General features: G+C 34.3%; 2 protein-coding genes across 3 annotated transcripts; both read right to left on the reverse strand.

The window, feature by feature from the left end:
• Nucleotides 1–1,273: 1,273 nt before the first annotated feature.
• On the reverse strand, nucleotides 1,274–5,584 carry LOC111906668 (eukaryotic peptide chain release factor subunit 1-3). Of its 2 annotated transcripts, none has more exons than XM_023902446.3 (3): nucleotides 5,388–5,584; nucleotides 1,846–3,309; nucleotides 1,274–1,686 (listed from the first exon to the last, which is right to left on the reverse strand). In XM_023902446.3, exon 2 carries the CDS (start codon nucleotides 3,265–3,267, stop codon nucleotides 1,957–1,959), a length of 1,311 nt encoding a protein of 436 aa, XP_023758214.1. In that variant the 5' UTR covers nucleotides 3,268–3,309; nucleotides 5,388–5,584; the 3' UTR covers nucleotides 1,274–1,686; nucleotides 1,846–1,956. The 2 variants fall into 2 exon arrangements, with proteins under 2 accessions (XP_023758214.1, XP_023758212.1); XM_023902444.3 differs by having other exon boundaries at nucleotides 1,798–3,309.
• A 1,701-nt stretch (nucleotides 5,585–7,285) lies between these two features.
• On the reverse strand, nucleotides 7,286–15,695 carry LOC111906667 (PH, RCC1 and FYVE domains-containing protein 1). Its single transcript, XM_023902443.3, has 9 exons — nucleotides 15,122–15,695; nucleotides 14,121–14,207; nucleotides 13,555–13,644; nucleotides 13,164–13,244; nucleotides 12,838–13,032; nucleotides 9,831–11,927; nucleotides 9,521–9,667; nucleotides 8,296–8,636; nucleotides 7,286–7,710 (listed from the first exon to the last, which is right to left on the reverse strand). Exons 1-9 carry the CDS (start codon nucleotides 15,173–15,175, stop codon nucleotides 7,578–7,580), a joined length of 3,225 nt encoding a protein of 1,074 aa, XP_023758211.1. The 5' UTR covers nucleotides 15,176–15,695; the 3' UTR covers nucleotides 7,286–7,577.
• Between the last annotated feature and the right edge of the window lie 1,146 nt (nucleotides 15,696–16,841).

A 16,841-nucleotide genomic window follows, 5' to 3' on the forward strand; every position in this document is an offset into this window, starting at 1 on the left:
TTTGTAAACCCTAGCTCGCCTCTACAGCGGAAGTTCTTCATTGAGCTCTGCTGAGGCGTGACTCAGTTTTGAATCATAAGCATAAGTTTGATTCTGTTCTGTGTTCATACTCATATTAATCTTAAACTGTTTTAGTACTTTTATCGTTCTTGTGAAAGATCTATTCGATCTAAGAGTTGTTGAACTCATCAATGAGAAATAACTAAAATGGAAAACAAACCTCTTGATATTCGATTTCCATTGACAGTACTTGTTCATGGATATATGTCCAATTTCAGGAAAAAAAAAAGACAGAAAAAGCTTGATTTCATGTCCGATTTCAGATCATACAAGTGCAGCAAGATGCTAATTTCATATAGGATTTTTGTCAGATTTCATTGTCATCTAATTTCAGAAAAAACTAGGAAAAAAAAAAAAGAACGCAACTTACTATCGAGATGTAGAGGCTGGAAATACGGCGATGGTGGAGGGCATACAAAGCAAGCCGATAGAAGAGGACAATGGAGGGTAGAGGCTTGGCAATTTGCCCTTTGAGCGATGAGAGACAGAGCAAGAGGATGGAGCAAAATGGAGGCGTGTTTTTTTCTAAGGGTTAGAAGCGGGATAAAGCATTTACTCCTGACTAAATCAATATATTGGACCGGGTCAAATATAATTTTCCCTTTATCAAACAGGTTGATTGGACTAAGTCAGCCAAAAGAACTAACCAGACCAGTCAGCTATATATCAAACAAGCCCTAAGTATTTCAATACTTATAGTTGTTGCAACTTTGGGCATTGTGTTTGTTCTTATATATCGGCATCACAGTCTTATATATCTACTCTTTAAACGTCTTGGCCTACTTTAAGATAATGTTGAAGACTCTTTTCAGCTATTACGCTCCTTCCTCTCATAGTCATAGCAGCTGATATGAACTTGGTATGAGCCAAGAACGTTAAGATGATGTTTAAAGAGATTTAACATAATAATAATAATAATAATAACAATAACAATAACAATAATAATAATATCATTATTTGAGAGACACGAACCAAAAGATGATGAATATAGATTACTGGTGACTTCCAACCCCAATCCACTGCCATTTGCCTATTTAACTTGTATTATATTTTTTGTAACATGAACTCCAGGTTATTACTCGAAAACATGATCATCAAAATTAGTCCAAAATACTAAAAACAATAACCTAAATATAATAATAAATATCAGCCAAATTAATTAAAAAATAAGTAAGTTTGATAGCCAAGACTTATCTAGTTAACAAACACGGCCTTTGAGAATTTAAATGTAATCATCATCAACCAATGAGATTGCAAGTCAACACATGTAATTGGAAAATATAGGATTACAGATACAATAACCCGAGTCGAATGTCTTTTAGATCGTCTACACGATATATAATCCATTGTAGCGAATTTATTTATTATCGAATATCATATCATCATACACTCGGATGACATTATTATACCCAAAGGCATTACGAAGTCAAAGCTTCTTTTTATAAGTAAAAATAAAGACAGCTTTCAGATACCCATGAAAAGGTGATCCGCAGATTTATCCCCAATCCTCACGCTTCGTAATTCGTTTCCAGCTCCAATACGTTTTAGCGGTTCCACAGAGACAAATGGGATCAGGATCCGGATCCTGGTCAGCACCTCTTCCATTACATAAATTTTCTCCAACAGCTGTCATAATAACAAATATTGCTAGGTAAGTTTGAAAAGTACATTTAACAACCTCTGAATGAAACCATTCAGATAATCAGGATACAGTCTTTGAACAGTTAAGAACCCTACCTTCTGAGAAGTCAGAACCATTAAGAGACATTTTCCAAAAACGCATACCTCAATGCGAGTTCCGTGAACAAGAAGAATGTCAACACATGCGAGAACTCGCGCCCGGTGCAGGTGCGTTACAGGGTTCCCCTGCACCGGCAAGTAGAGGATAATTGATTGCTATTCAGAATCTTCGTACAATTCATCATCTGAGAGCTCATCGAATGAGCGAATGTCCAATTGGTAGCGTAAAATTCCCCCAATTCCACCAAACCCTCTGCAAAATTGTGATCCTTCTTGCGATTTATTTGTCACAAATTCAAGCGTGCAACCGAATTTTCTATACTCATTAGCAAACCACTCGAGTAAAGACATCTTGTCTTGAACTTCTAATTCGACGTTCGTGGTTGCATCACGGAAGTTTTTTTGATTACCCTCTTGCTCTTTGTTGAAATGCTTTATCATCACTTCACCTGTTGTGGTATTCTTGAGAGTATACCTGTTGATATCAAGATTCTCCCAAACGATGAGTATATCAACAGCACCCATCTCAAGTGTCTTCAAAGTATCATCCACCCCAAACACATACTTCCCAGTATCCTGACTAATCTCCTCAAAATACTTCCCAATCAACCGTTTCTCCTGAATAAACTTAACATTCGCAAGAATCTCAGCAGACAACTCAATCGCTTGATTGAACCCGTTTTCGCCTCCATAAGAAACATCCACAACATTCAAGATCTTAGCCTGAAGACGCGGGTCAAACATATCCGATTGACTAAGCTCCGTTTTGAAGTCCGCGGATCCCGCAAGTATCAGACCCGAAACATTCGGTTGACTAGTCGAAGGGTTTATATAAAACTGCGTCGCCAGCTCAGCAGTTTTCCTCACATAGTTATGTCGTTTCTCCATTCGTAATCGAGCGAATCTCAACGCCGATTGACCTCCTCTCCCGTGTTTTTTGGGTAAATCGACGCTGAATTTGTGGAGCACTTCGCGTGTATTCCCGCTTAAAGTCCCGAAGAGTGTTCCGTTTCCATCCATGACGATGAATCCGAATTTGTCATCGGATTCTAGAAGCTCGTTGAGCGCTTCGGTGTGGAATTTGTTATCGCAGAGATATAAGGAAGCGTTGATAGGGCGGAAGGGTTCGAAATCGATGGTGACTTTTTTTTCTTTTCCGTCGTCGGTGACGATGGTTCCGGTGTAGAGAACGAGGCCGTTTGGAGGGACTTTGTTGTAGAGTTTGAGGCGTTGTTGGGCGGAGGTGATTGCGCCTAAAACGGATTGACGGTTTACGCGGCTTTTGATGTTGGAAGCTGTTCCGAATTCGTCTCCGAGCATTTTTGTGACGCGAGAGACTTGGTCACGTGGTGGCATGATGAGAGAGATCATGCTTGTTCCATTGCCACGTGCTGCTTCCAGTGCTTTGATGAGTTTCTTGATTTTCCATATTTCGATGTTTTTGTCGGTGTCGTGGGTGTCCGCCATTGTTGGGTGAGTGAGAGTGTGTTGTAGTTGTAAAAAAACTACCTGAAAAAAAGTTAATTTATGGGTTAGATGCAAGAATGGCAATGTACTTTCATTGATTTGCTACTTCAGTTTTTTGCATTTTGAAAAATCTATTCAAATCTCGAGTTCTTGAAGATGAAGAATATGAAGGAACTCGGACAACCCACAAGGGCAAAATGGTCATTTTACATAGATTTGAAACCATAAGGGATTATTTGTGTTGTTTCAATTGTAGGGTTAAATGCAAGAAATATCAGTGTACTTTCTTTTTTTTATAATATCATCTTGACTTTAATTTTTTCCTATTTATGAACACACTCTACTTTGAAAATCTATCTAATTATAGCAATGACATCCAAATATAAAGCAATTTTCACTGCTATAATAAGAAATAAACTGAAGATACAATGCTATAAATAGTTTGCAAAGTAAAATGCTACAATAGAAACAAATGAAGATAAGATAATATAATACACTAATAAATGAAAGCACATTGTTACTTCTTGCATTTTATAAATACAAGAATAGTGCATGCCTAAGTTCCCATCAAACTAAAAGTATCCTTAACTACATTCTTAACAAATTTCCTGCTTCCTTATCAACACCATATATATATATATATATATATATATATATATATATATATATATATATATATATATATATATATATATATATATATATATATATATATATATATATATATATATATATATATATATATATATATATGTTCCTCTTATTTTGGCTTAATCTAAAGCTTTATATTCCATAGTAATCCCCAATTTTGCATTAACACATTGTGGTCTCATTAATCAACAGTATAATGCAATACAATTGACAAAAGATATAGCAAAAAGGACAGAACTAAAATATCAGATAATACATGAAGTATAACACATTGTGGTCTCATTAATCAACAGTATAATGCAATACAATTGACAAAAGATATAGCAAAAAGGACAGAACTAAAATATCAGATAATACATGAAGTATAACACATTGTGGTCTCATTAATCAACAGTATAATGCAATACAATTGACAAAAGATATAGCAAAAAGGACAGAACTAAAATATCAGATAATACATGAAGTATCCAAAATTTCAATTGTTCATAAAGCTTAATCTACAAAAGATTCTTCATTAGGCCATGTTTTAACGATTATAGAGAATATATTTCACTCAAAATTAAATCCCACGAAATTATTTGCTAACCATATTAGGAAGAGAAACTGAACTTTTCAAACATGTAATAATAGCTTACATCCATCTCAATACCAGACAAAAACCAGGATTTCTTTTACCATTTTGATACACATCATAAATAAACTTGCTATGTCTTCATATTTACTTCTGGTTGTTAAATGATTTACCTCTTGTCGTTTTGGTTGTGAGGAAAAGTTAAGAATCACATTACACAACCAATTTAAGGGGGTGTTTGGATGTGCTGTAAAAAATTTGCAACTTGAATCACAATGATCAGTTTTATGTGTTCTGTAAAACTGATTTTGGGGTTTAGGACAAAAATAATTATTTGGAGAAGAAATTGGTTATGGAGGTCCTTAAGTTTAGAATTATCAACTATCCTCAACTTTAATCAACTCATTATTGATTTTGATTCATGAAAAGGCAAAGATCACTTTGAAATCGCACATCCAAACAACCCTAAAAAGAGTAGTTTTATATCAATTTACACTTTTGAAAGAACTAGGTTGAATTTCCGGGATCAAAGTTTTTTTTTGACCTACGAACTAACACCAGAAAAACTAAACCTCTAAAAATCGCAAGAAAAACATCAAAAAAACAGATCTCACAAAATTTTGAACCAAAATTAAAAACATGTAGCGCATACTCGATTGTGTTGTTTTCCTCCAAATTACTGGTTTATACATCAAAATTAGAACAAAAATAATAAGATTACGTTCATGCAGACCAACCTGATCAGCAAATTACAGGAACAGCATACACTACACATTCAGATTGACATAAATCTAGCAATACGATCCACATATAATAAAAATTGCTTACGATCGAAGCTAAATAACAAAAAAAAATGATTAACAGAATGATCAAATTCAGTTTTGATAGCGTGGATCACCTGAAGGAGAATTTGCAACGATGATTTTTGCTTTTAGATATCTGAAGGAGGGCGAAATGGATTTATACTCGTTGTAGGTCGATTGTTCGTACAATCGGAATCCCCGATCATCACGACTCTTGATGGATGTTCGAAAATCCATAAATAACCTTGGATTCGGGTTTGATATAAACGTGTCACAAGAATGTAGAACTACAGAAAAATAAATATGCCTGTCTAAGTTCGTATGTTTTCTGTAAAGTATTGATGGACGGTTATCGTGCATTATTAATTGCCTAATTAGTTTTTCTTTAGTCCAAGTAAAAGTTAAAGAATTTTTTATTTTTATATATGAATTTTACAAACTTATGTATTATTTATTTAAAAAAAATTAAATACGAAAGTCTTATTAAAAAGTTTGAATTTATAAGAATATAAAAAAATATTGAATTGTTTAAGTTAAAATGTTCGTTTTTTAATTTAAATAAATAATTTATATAAATAAACAAAAAAATTAATAGGGATTTAACTTAGGAATTTTAAAATTAGAAGATAAGTCTATTAATTAAATTGATATTCATTTGTTATTATATTTATTATAATTATTATATTAAATATTATAAAAAATTTAATAAAATGGGAAAAAAAAACTATAAAATAATATGCTGAAAAAATAATAATTTTAAATAACCACCAAATGACACGTGACAAAATGAATGAGAATATGACATATCAAGAAAAGATTTTTATTTATTATAATATATATATATATATATATATATATATATATATATATATATATATATATTTCATTTTATGGTGAAAACTTTTAAAAAAATGTTTTTTATATCATTTAAAACTTATTTTATTTGCTATGAAAATAATCTTTTGAAAATTCTTAGGACAAAAAATTATTAAAAAAAATGTTTTATGTTTTTTTTGTTGTAAAAGTTTTCAAAGGCCTAAAAAAATGTTTTTTTTATAAAATATACAAATATTTTACAGATAATTGTATATGTCAAACTTACAAAGTTCTTTATTTTTTTCCCTATTTTCACGTGTCAAAACTAAAATATCAAGATTTATTTTGCTATGAAATTGTCTTCGAGAAATTTACAATAAAAACCTTTATTTTGTAGAATTTTATATCGAGAGAAAACACTTTAAGAAATTGTTGTTTCAAATGACAATTTCCTATGTTGAGATGAGTGTGTTGTTCATTTCCCACTTGAATCCTACACAAACCGACTTAATCAACTCCTTTGGATTAAAAACACGAATAACTTTGCACCACGAGATAGATTACTCAAGTCAACCCTATCAAAAAGACCATCTTGACCATAAAGGGCTTTTATAACACGCACGATCAAAAAATCGCCATATACAACAAAACTCTATTCAAATTACTATCTTCTTCCCAATTTTTTTCATAGATTTCTCTTGATGCTTGTTGCTTAAACAATTGTATCTAATCGAACACAGACCATCATACTCTTTAGTTTCAAGTTTTTTTTTAGTTTACGACAGCAATTTTCTTTGGTTAGGGTGTTTTTCTTACATGTTAAAAGAAAATAGGGGGCATGGCCCACCCTAGCCCCTTCATAGTTCCCCTGCGGATATATTTCAAAATATCATTTTTTATAACAGCAATAAATGATTGGACAAATTTGTCAAAATGGTTTTAGTTGAAGTACATAGCTTGAAACATGTTTGATGTTCATTGGACCACAACAAGGACTAAGTTTTTCTGAGATAGGACAATTCATCACATGATTGGACTAAGTTGTCATTGATATCGGTTTCAACTCCAATCCAATATATGACAAACGCGATACAAGTTGCATTCATACGAGACACAAACAAACTAACATATGATACAACTTGGATTAGTGAAGACACTTAACATTTCAAAGAAGAAAAAAAGGAAAAACAAGTGAATATTAGACGATATCAAACTACAACCAATCAGCAAGATTTTTTTTCAAGGTATACAACTTTCAAAGCTAATAACCGAAACCCAAAAGAAACTATGAATATACACGGTATCAGCTTTCAAGAACAGCTAGAAAACCTACAATGAATTTACATATTCATCGACATCATCAACCCCGAAAAAAACAGGAAACAATTTAACGGATGGGAGATGACGTGGCGAAAACCCGACAAATCGAATTAGGAAAATTCATTTACATACGATGATGTTTCTACATGTCACTGTGCCAAGTCATCACTTGCGACACCTACACTTGATTTATCGGCCAATCGAACGTTATATTGTTGATAAACTCTCGCACGGTTCTCGGCCCACCATTGCTCCGCTTGTTTCTCACTAAATCGCTTTCGACTGAATTTTTAAACCGTTAAAGACAGTCATAATATTATTTTTCATTGAGGGTATTTTCGACTTTTTACATAATAGTAGTACTGAGTTTGTCATGCATTGGACCGAGACTAAAACCGATGCCAATAAGAAAAAAATTACATTTTTTTTTGTCGCATCCAAAAAGATGGGACAAGGACTCGCTCTTGATATCTCGTATGTGGAAAAAGACGTAAATACCCTCCTCATCCGCATCATTGATGATAGCCCTAGAAAACTTGTCTGGTCAGGTACAGTCCAGTCCCGTGTAACGGGACCGGACTAGATGGAACTGGAAATGCTTTCCAGGGCTATTTTCAATGATGAGGATGAGAAGGGCATTTACGTCTTTTTCCACATACGAGATATCGAGAGCGAGTCCTTGTCCCACCTTTTTAGGTGAGACGAAAAATTGTAATTTTTGTCTCACTGGCATCAGTTTCAGTTTCAGTCTCAGTCTAATGCATGTCAAACACAGGATAACGGAAATCCTTTAACCTGTTACCCATTTAAAAAAAAAAAAAAAACAATATACTTTTACTGAAAAAATGAAAAGGTAAAATAGCATACCTGAAGCGGACTCGTTTAAGATCTTTAATACCTCCGGGCAAGGATGTAAGCGTAATATAAACACCAGGTTCATCTTGCTCAACCCATTCATCATCACTTCTGCCACCATTTCTTGCTGCTGTTGCTTCTGAAACAGCTGTTTTGTTTATGATGGAACTCGATCCATTTAATACCAACTGAGTGTTTTTATATGCTGGTGTTTGAGTTTGACCATTAGGCTGGTCAACTGAGGAGTTTATTAAGACATCATTGAAAGAAAGATTGGATCCGAAAGAAGTGAAGGAAGGAGATCTTATGTCCCTTGTAGTTCCTACTGGTAGCCTTTCTGCCATGTCTTTCAACTATTTTAACATACAAAAGTAGAAAAAAAATCAGTTGAAAAGTCCAACAGCATAAACTTAATAAAGGGTAAATTACGAAATTGGCAATGTAGGTTTGTTTATTTATGAAAAGTATTGTACTTTCTATTTTTTCTTCCTTTTATATCATTGTACTTTGAAAAATCTACCCAATTATAGCAATGTTTTCACTGCTATAATTGGGAAGATTTTTCAAAGTACAATGATATAATAGGAAGAAATGCAAGTATGATGCTATAATAAACAAATCAATGGAATTATGTTGCTATTTTTTTTGCATTTAACCCTATTGAGGGAAATGAAACATCATGATATTTTAGTATTATAGCATCATACTTCCATTTCTTTTGATTAGAGTATTTCACTTCTAATATTTTTCTTAATAAGGCACTTTGCTTTGAAAATATACCCAGCTATAAAACTGCAGTTTCAATTTTTTTTCTTATTATGTTATTATACTTTAAAGATTTACCCAATTATAGCAATGAAAATTGCTATAATTTATTAATAAGAAATGAAAGTAGGATGCTATAATAAACAAATCAATATAAGTAAGCAACTTTTTTCATGTGGAGGCATTGTGCATTAAACAATCTACCAAATTATAGCTTTATACTTTCAATTTATTTCCTTATTAGGACATCATGCTTTGAAAAATCTACCCAATTTAGTAAGTTTTTGGATGACATTCTTATAATTGGGTAAATTTTTCAAAGTACAATGCTATAATAGAAAGAAATGAGAGAATGATGCTAAAATAAACAAATCAATGAAAGTAAATTGCTATTTCTTGCATTTACTCCCAAGAAAATTCATCAAACAAACAGGAATTGGAAATTGTAAGAGTTTAACAAGATTAATCTTACTTGTGCTGTAAGTGATTTGATGACTTCTTTTGCAGCCTTGCATTTTGAGCTTTCATCCCCTGCAATTGCTATCGCCTCCTTCAGCTGTTTAGAAGTTCTTTCCAGCTCAACCTCTTGAAGTTTGGCTTTTCGGGTTAGACTTTCAACCTGATATCACCAAATCGAATATAACATCCAAGAAAATATCTTCTCCTTTCTTATTTCCATTTACAAATTCATAAAGAAGGAAGAATCAAAATGCTATGTAAATGTTGCACTAAGTGGATGAGTGAGTACATATTAAAAAGCAAAACAAGTAATATACACATACCTGTGCTCTTAGTTTAGTTACTTCTTGATTGAGGTTATCATTTGTCCTTTTAGCATCATCCACAATGATCTTTGGTGAAGATAATCCGGCCAATGTTGGTGTTGGAGTGGTGGACCGAGGCGGGCTGGCCCGCCTTGACACCGGAGAAGTTGCCCGAGACACCATTCTTGAACCAGGGACAGAAGCGGAAAAAAACTTTTTAGAAGACCCAAAAACCGGATTAAAAGATTTAGAAATATTAATCCCTCCCCATTGAGAGCTTCCTGAAGGAATAGGCGAAACACGGCTGCTACTAAATTCTAACTTCTTGTTCCTCTTAGAAGAATAACTTTCCAACGGTTTCATCGCTTCCATAGAAGCAAACCTCGCGAGACGAGGGCGAGATCGTAATTCTGACCTATCATCTTTCTCATTTTGCTCGTTAGGGTTTATACTCGCTCTTCTCACGGAAGACACTGAAGAGGCATCGGTTTCGATAGCTTTTTTCAACTTATTAACACAATTATCACAAACCCGATACGGTTTATTCGGGTTAGGTGCCATGGATGCCCTTAGTGACTTCTTGCTACTACAAGAATGACAAAAAACAAGACCACAATTGTAACAATTATGTCGCTTTCTTTTGAAATTAAACGGAAGGCGACACCCAGAACACATAGACTGATCAACTCCAGACACCCATTTATGAAGACATATAGCTGCAGTAAAATTTGTCCCACAAGCAATCCCTTTCACTTGTTTATCTTTCAAAGCTTCAACTAAAGTCGGGTAATTTCTATCATCTGTATCTCCATGACCTAATCGCCCATTCGCCCCTTTCCCCCATGTGTAAACCTCCGTCCTCGAAGTCAAAACCGCAACATGATGGGCCCCACAAGCGATTTCCTCCACAAAAGATTTTAAAAGTTTACCTTCAATACGAGCGGGCAGCTTCCCGTCAGCATTCGGGTTCCCGAGCTGCCCGTAAACCGGACTGCCCATCGCGTAAACATGCCCGGAAGTCGCGAGTGCGAGTGTCATGCTATGCCCACATGCCACCTGGCAAAAATTCGGGTCCACAAGGGCAGCAACACAAGTGGGAACTAGTTTAGTTTCTTTATCCCCGTGCCCTAATCGACCTTTATCCCCATCACCCCATGTAAAAAGCTTCCCGGAAGAACAATTACTAGAACTCGAATTCCCAACCATAATTTCAACAATAGCAGCAGTATGCCACGCACCACAAGCCGCCCTTACGGTTCTCAACCCTTTAAGTGACTCAACTTCTTTAGGTTTCAAAACACTTTTCTTATCCCCGTGTCCTAACACCCCGAAAGTCCCGTCTCCAAAAGTAAAAAGTTGACCCGCGGAGGTCACCACCGCAGTATGCCACGGCCCGCAAGAAATGGAGGACACATGGATACCCTCTAATGACCCGTTTACCCTTTTTGGAACCCAGTGTGAAACTTCATTGTCATGTCCGAGTATCCCAAAATGCCCTTCGCCCCATGTGTAGAGGTCACCGGATAAGGTAACTGCACACGTGTGATACTCACCACATGCCACTAGCTCAATGTTTGTGTTACTAAGGGCATCGATGAGTTTCGGATGTGGGACGTTTGAATCGATACCATGTCCTAAACGACCGCCTAATTCTTCACCCCATGAAAAGATTTCGCCTTGTTTTGTGACTAACGCGGCATGTCGGCCGCCACACGCGATGTTTTGGACATCGAGGACTACTGCGGATTCTAGAGGTTTGGGTAATAAGGAATCGGTTTTGGTACCGGATTTGTGGGGTCCGCAGACGTCTCCGGTGATTTCGCCCCAGATGAAAACGTCGCCCATGGCGTCCCCGTCGTCGTGGCCGGAGCCTTGGCTTGAGGAGCTTACGGCACTTGAGAGGCTTACGCGGAAGGCGTCTACACCCATTCGGTTGAAATGAGTGTGCATGGTGTCGGACCCACCGGATGATGGTGAGTGGAAGGACCCGTTGGAAACGGGAGGGAAGAAGCCTTTGGGTGGGAGTGGGACCTTGTATGGAGCCATATCTGGGAAAGACAATGTCTTTGGAGGGCTTCCAAATGGACTATGGAGACTAAGTTGATCAATGGTTTCCTGAAATGTAACATAATGTGAGGATGGAATGGAATGGAATATGGTCTAATGGAATGGAATGGAATGGAATCATTGCTAACATTACATTATCATGTTTGGTAGGCTTGTAGGAATGGAATGCATCTTTCATGTAAACTGTTAGTGTAGAGTTTAATACTATTCTATGTGGTATTTGAATTTATTATTTACAAAAATAAAAGATTAAAGATAATAAAAGCTCATTAAAACCTTAAAAAAACTATCATTAAACACTATCATGGGTGAATAAGCAAGGTAATGGAACAAGTCATTACACTCCATGATCATGTTTGTTTAGCTTGTAAGAATAAAATAATTTCATATGGATTTTTTGTATAGTATGTAAATACAATGTATAGTTTTAACTCTACACTACATGTTAATTATAATTATTGAAGTTTTTATTTACATAAATGAAGAAGTAAACATATTAAATTTCATTAGAAAGAGAAATAGAAATGTAATCAAAAAAATATTCTTGATTACTTTTAGGAAATAAAATTTATGAATGATTAAAGTCGTAAAATTTCTAAAAAAAAGATGTCTTAAAAGATTATGTAAATAAAAATGGGTTATATTGCAACTTTTCACAAAAATAAAAACACCATTTTGCTAACAAAAGAAAAGGAATGACATCCTTCAAGAATGGTCCATTCCATCAGCCTAGTCAAAAGAAACAGATTTTTTTGATTCGTATAGAATACACCATTCCATTCCTTCTGTGATTCCATCATTCGGATCAAGTGTTGTATGGATAAATGATGTTTATAAAGTATTTGAGGAAAGAAGGAAGAAAAATAAATAAGGGCAAATTTGTAAAAGGTTAGGACTTAATAGGGAACGAGTTTTTCCATTGAGTATTCTTTCTGATTAAATCAAAAAGGAGCTGTACCTTCTGTGAGCTATTTCCACTACCAAAAGGAGAATGTAAAGGGGAGCTTCTTTGTGTGTATGTCCTGGGACTATTAGCTTCAGATGGGATTTCATCACTCCTTGATTCTGTTCTCCAATTTCTCTGATGCCCACGTGATATTAATGCTTTAAGCCCACTAAACCATACTTCAGCTTCATCCTTGTCCTTACATATCTAATTAGCCAAAATGAATTGCAAGAATATAAATAGAAACTCACAAAACCTATTGCTAATTGGCATACAAAATGCTAGCAATAGTGCAAAAAGAATCAATAATCAATTGCAAAAAGAGATGAAAATCCTACCAAATCCAGAGATCTATCGCTGTATATTAGTGAAAACGATTGGTATTCCTTCTCAGGACGTGGATACCTTTGAAAGATTGGCTAAACAACAAAGTGAAATCATAGTAAATATTCATAAGAATGGATATATATATATATATATATATATATATATATATATATATATATATATAACTTAATAAGGTTATAAAAGATGTTACATGGCATTAGTATGCATTGGAATTTTGGAGCTACTCAAGCTGTATGTTTTATACTTTTGAATCAACAAGAAATTGTCTTTGTTTTCAATTGTGATGCCATTTTTTCTTTCTTGAATGAGTTTTTAAGATATTCTCCTCAAATTACAATAACTAATCTTGCACAAATTAAAACTTGCAATGAAATTACTTACAGTTCGCTGCCCTGATACAATTCTGGTGACATGACTTAGTCGAAGGTGTTTTTCCTCTTTCCCAGAAAACCATATCAGAATAGACTCATCCTGAAATAGCACAGAAAAAACAGTATCATTTAAACAGCAAACTATTGATTATTACAGTTAAAAAGAGATTGGTATTGCCTTTTCATTTAAGAACACATGTTCCAGACGTTCACAACATAAACACATATTGTTCCTTTTGCTTAAAAGATAATAGGAAAGAAAAAAAAAATCATGATTTTAAGTGCATTTATTCTATCTCCATAAAAGTTGAAGATACTGAATGAATAAACAATATATACACAGAATGAGGGCACTTGTGTGACTTTTACTCTAAACTCATTAACGAAATACCAAGTAGAATGCATTAAATCAGCCATAGTAGCTAAGGGAGAAACCTAGTCATACTAGGAAAAAAAAGATTTAAGATTTGACAAATGTTGACACAAACATAAAACATATTAAATGGAAACATAATAAAGAAATACATGAACAACGCCTATTGGAGACACTTTGTGAAAGATAAAAGTCAAACTTACATTAGCCAACCTGAAGGGACAAAACTTAGGCTTCCCTCTTCTTCCATATTTGAGAAGATAAGCCCCTTTCTTCAGAGCAGTAATGGCCTGTAGTAAATATCACTCCAGACGTTAAGTTAAAGAGAATTCACCACATTTTCTGCTACAAAAAAGTGGTTGACAAAACATGCATCTAAACATCCACCAGAAAGTAAGAGATATATATAGCCTAACAAGAAGTATTGTCACTTGTTAGGGATATGATGGCAGATGGTATTAGAAAATAGAAAAGGTAAAAGTTGACTTTATCAACCATTACCAGGAGTCAATATTTAACCTGACAATTACAGCTTTCTCTGTTATTGCTAATAGTCACTCGTTGATCTTACAAGAAAGTTACATGCATTATGCATATTAGGAAGGAAGTTGAGAGCTATAGAAACCTCATACTTCACAGAGTATATTAAGGGAAGGGTATGTTCTACACCATTAACGATTGACCAAATTTTGAAGTTGTCCTGCTAGAATATGTCATCTCCTCATTGATCATTGCTCTAAAATTCGTTATTATCTTCTGTTTTATTAAAAGCATACTATAGTAAACATTGTTCCCTAATTTCAAAGGTACTCACCTGCATCAAAGCTATTTGACGAAAGCATAGAGAAATGAAAGATACATAAAGTCCATTATTAAGTAGCATACATTACATTCCAGCTTCTTTGCACTTTGCATTACCCTTGTATTTTCAAAATATGGTCAAATCATTGTGCAGTGAGCAATAATTGTTCAAATAGGCGATAAAAACTCAGCAAGTGATGCAAAGTGATATGATGCTTATAAGTTGTTCATTCTATAACATTAGTGTGGGAAAGTTAAAGCCACACACGATTTGAGATCACATAAACAGCAAGTAATTTACCTGGTGTTTCAAGTGTTAACATATGCCTACGCATTTGATTAGCAAACAATCTTAACTCTACAATAATATCCGGAAGCTCAGACAATGTTGTAATTGATTTACCTGCTCGATGTCCCTTTCAACTTGCCCACCCGTCCTACTAACATCTGAACTCATCCTCTGTCTACAACAACGATATCAAAAAACCACGCAATCCAGACTTACGTACCGGTCTCTACTGTAATAATCAACCTCATTTTTCTTCTTAAAATGCACAAAAGCTCCGAAGTTCGTTCATCAAATTAATCGCAATCTGTAATACAATCCGTAGTTCATTGACCTGAAAAAATTCCGAACGAGCATACACGATTGAAAAACCTTTCAATTGCCCTAATTGTTCGAATTGAAGGATAGGAGTCGTGCTCAAATGGTATCAATCATCAGCTAATTTGAGATGGAATCTTTTTTGCAACTTCGAGGGTTTTGACAGCTCCCTTAGGTCGAGGTTTGTGCGTGATATTGTGTGCTTATGGATGTAATTGAGAGCTCAGATCAGCATGGAAAAAGAGAACCGAAAACCTAGGAAATGGCTGGTTGATCTGGTCACCAGGAGTTAGAACGCAGGAAGAAAGAGAAAGTAGAGAGGAAGAGCCTGGGGGTGGACTTAAAGCAGTGTTAGAAAGGGGGAAAATAGTACTCTTTAGTCATAATCAAGGTTCAATCCATGGATAATACGGATAAAGTTTTGTTTGAATTTTTTTTTTTTTTTGGTTCATTAAACCACTTTTTAAGAGAAGCTAAATAAAATGACCAGATATTCATCGTAAAGGACTCTTGCTTTATACTTTCGGACTCGTAACAAATTAATATTAGCATCTTCTGTATACAAACGTTATGAATTTAATAGTAAAGGACCTCACTATATACTTATCGCATGTGTTTGTTATTCACTATGATTGATATATCAATATACTTAACAGAATTAGGATTCCATTGGACGGATTATAATTAATTAACAATGGTGTCATTTCAAAGATATAGAAAATCTATAAATTGGTTATATATGGATTATAATTGGTTATAAATTGTTAATCACTGATATATCATATGCTTAAGAGAATTAGGATTCTAATCGAGATTATAATCAACTAAAAATGATGTACATTTCAAACATCTAGGAAATCTATAAACTGGTTGAAAAATTAAATATTCTTCTATTTTTTCTTTCTATTATCCTCCTATCTACATAAAATTGTGACAAATGGATTAAATTATTATTAATTTCATTAAATGTGATACATGTCAATATTTGATATGGTAGGAGGATGAGTAGAAAGAAAATATAAAAAGATATTTAATTTCTCAATATGTATGGACGTTTTAATTTCAATATACTAATGTTTTCATCTAGTGACTCAGCTACTGGAATAAGACATAGTCAATGTCTTGTCATTAGTATTGAGTCATCTATTAGGCTAAGGGAGTGGTAACACTCCTAGCACTTTGTCACATAAGCAGGGTCGGTCCATTGGTTTATAATGTCCGGGGCAAGATAATAAAAGAATGCCCTTATTATGTACCGAACAGTCCCAACAAATTTATAATTTCTTTTAAATACAAATATGCAAATAACTTATACTTCAAGAAAATACATATTAATACAAACAAACACAATCCCAGATGCATAAAGTGTTATATAGATAAAATATTTAAATTGATAATGATGTGTGTGTATATAACGAGGTTTTCAGGCTCATGCATTGTGACAGGTGTTCAAGCAACGCTTTTTGTGATGTAGCATTTGAGTTATGTTAAAATGTGTGTCCCAAAATCATAAATAACA

The sequence above is a fragment of the Lactuca sativa genome, chromosome 3 (assembly GCF_002870075.4).
Source record: "Lactuca sativa cultivar Salinas chromosome 3, Lsat_Salinas_v11, whole genome shotgun sequence".
Classification (NCBI taxonomy): domain Eukaryota; kingdom Viridiplantae; phylum Streptophyta; class Magnoliopsida; order Asterales; family Asteraceae; genus Lactuca; species Lactuca sativa.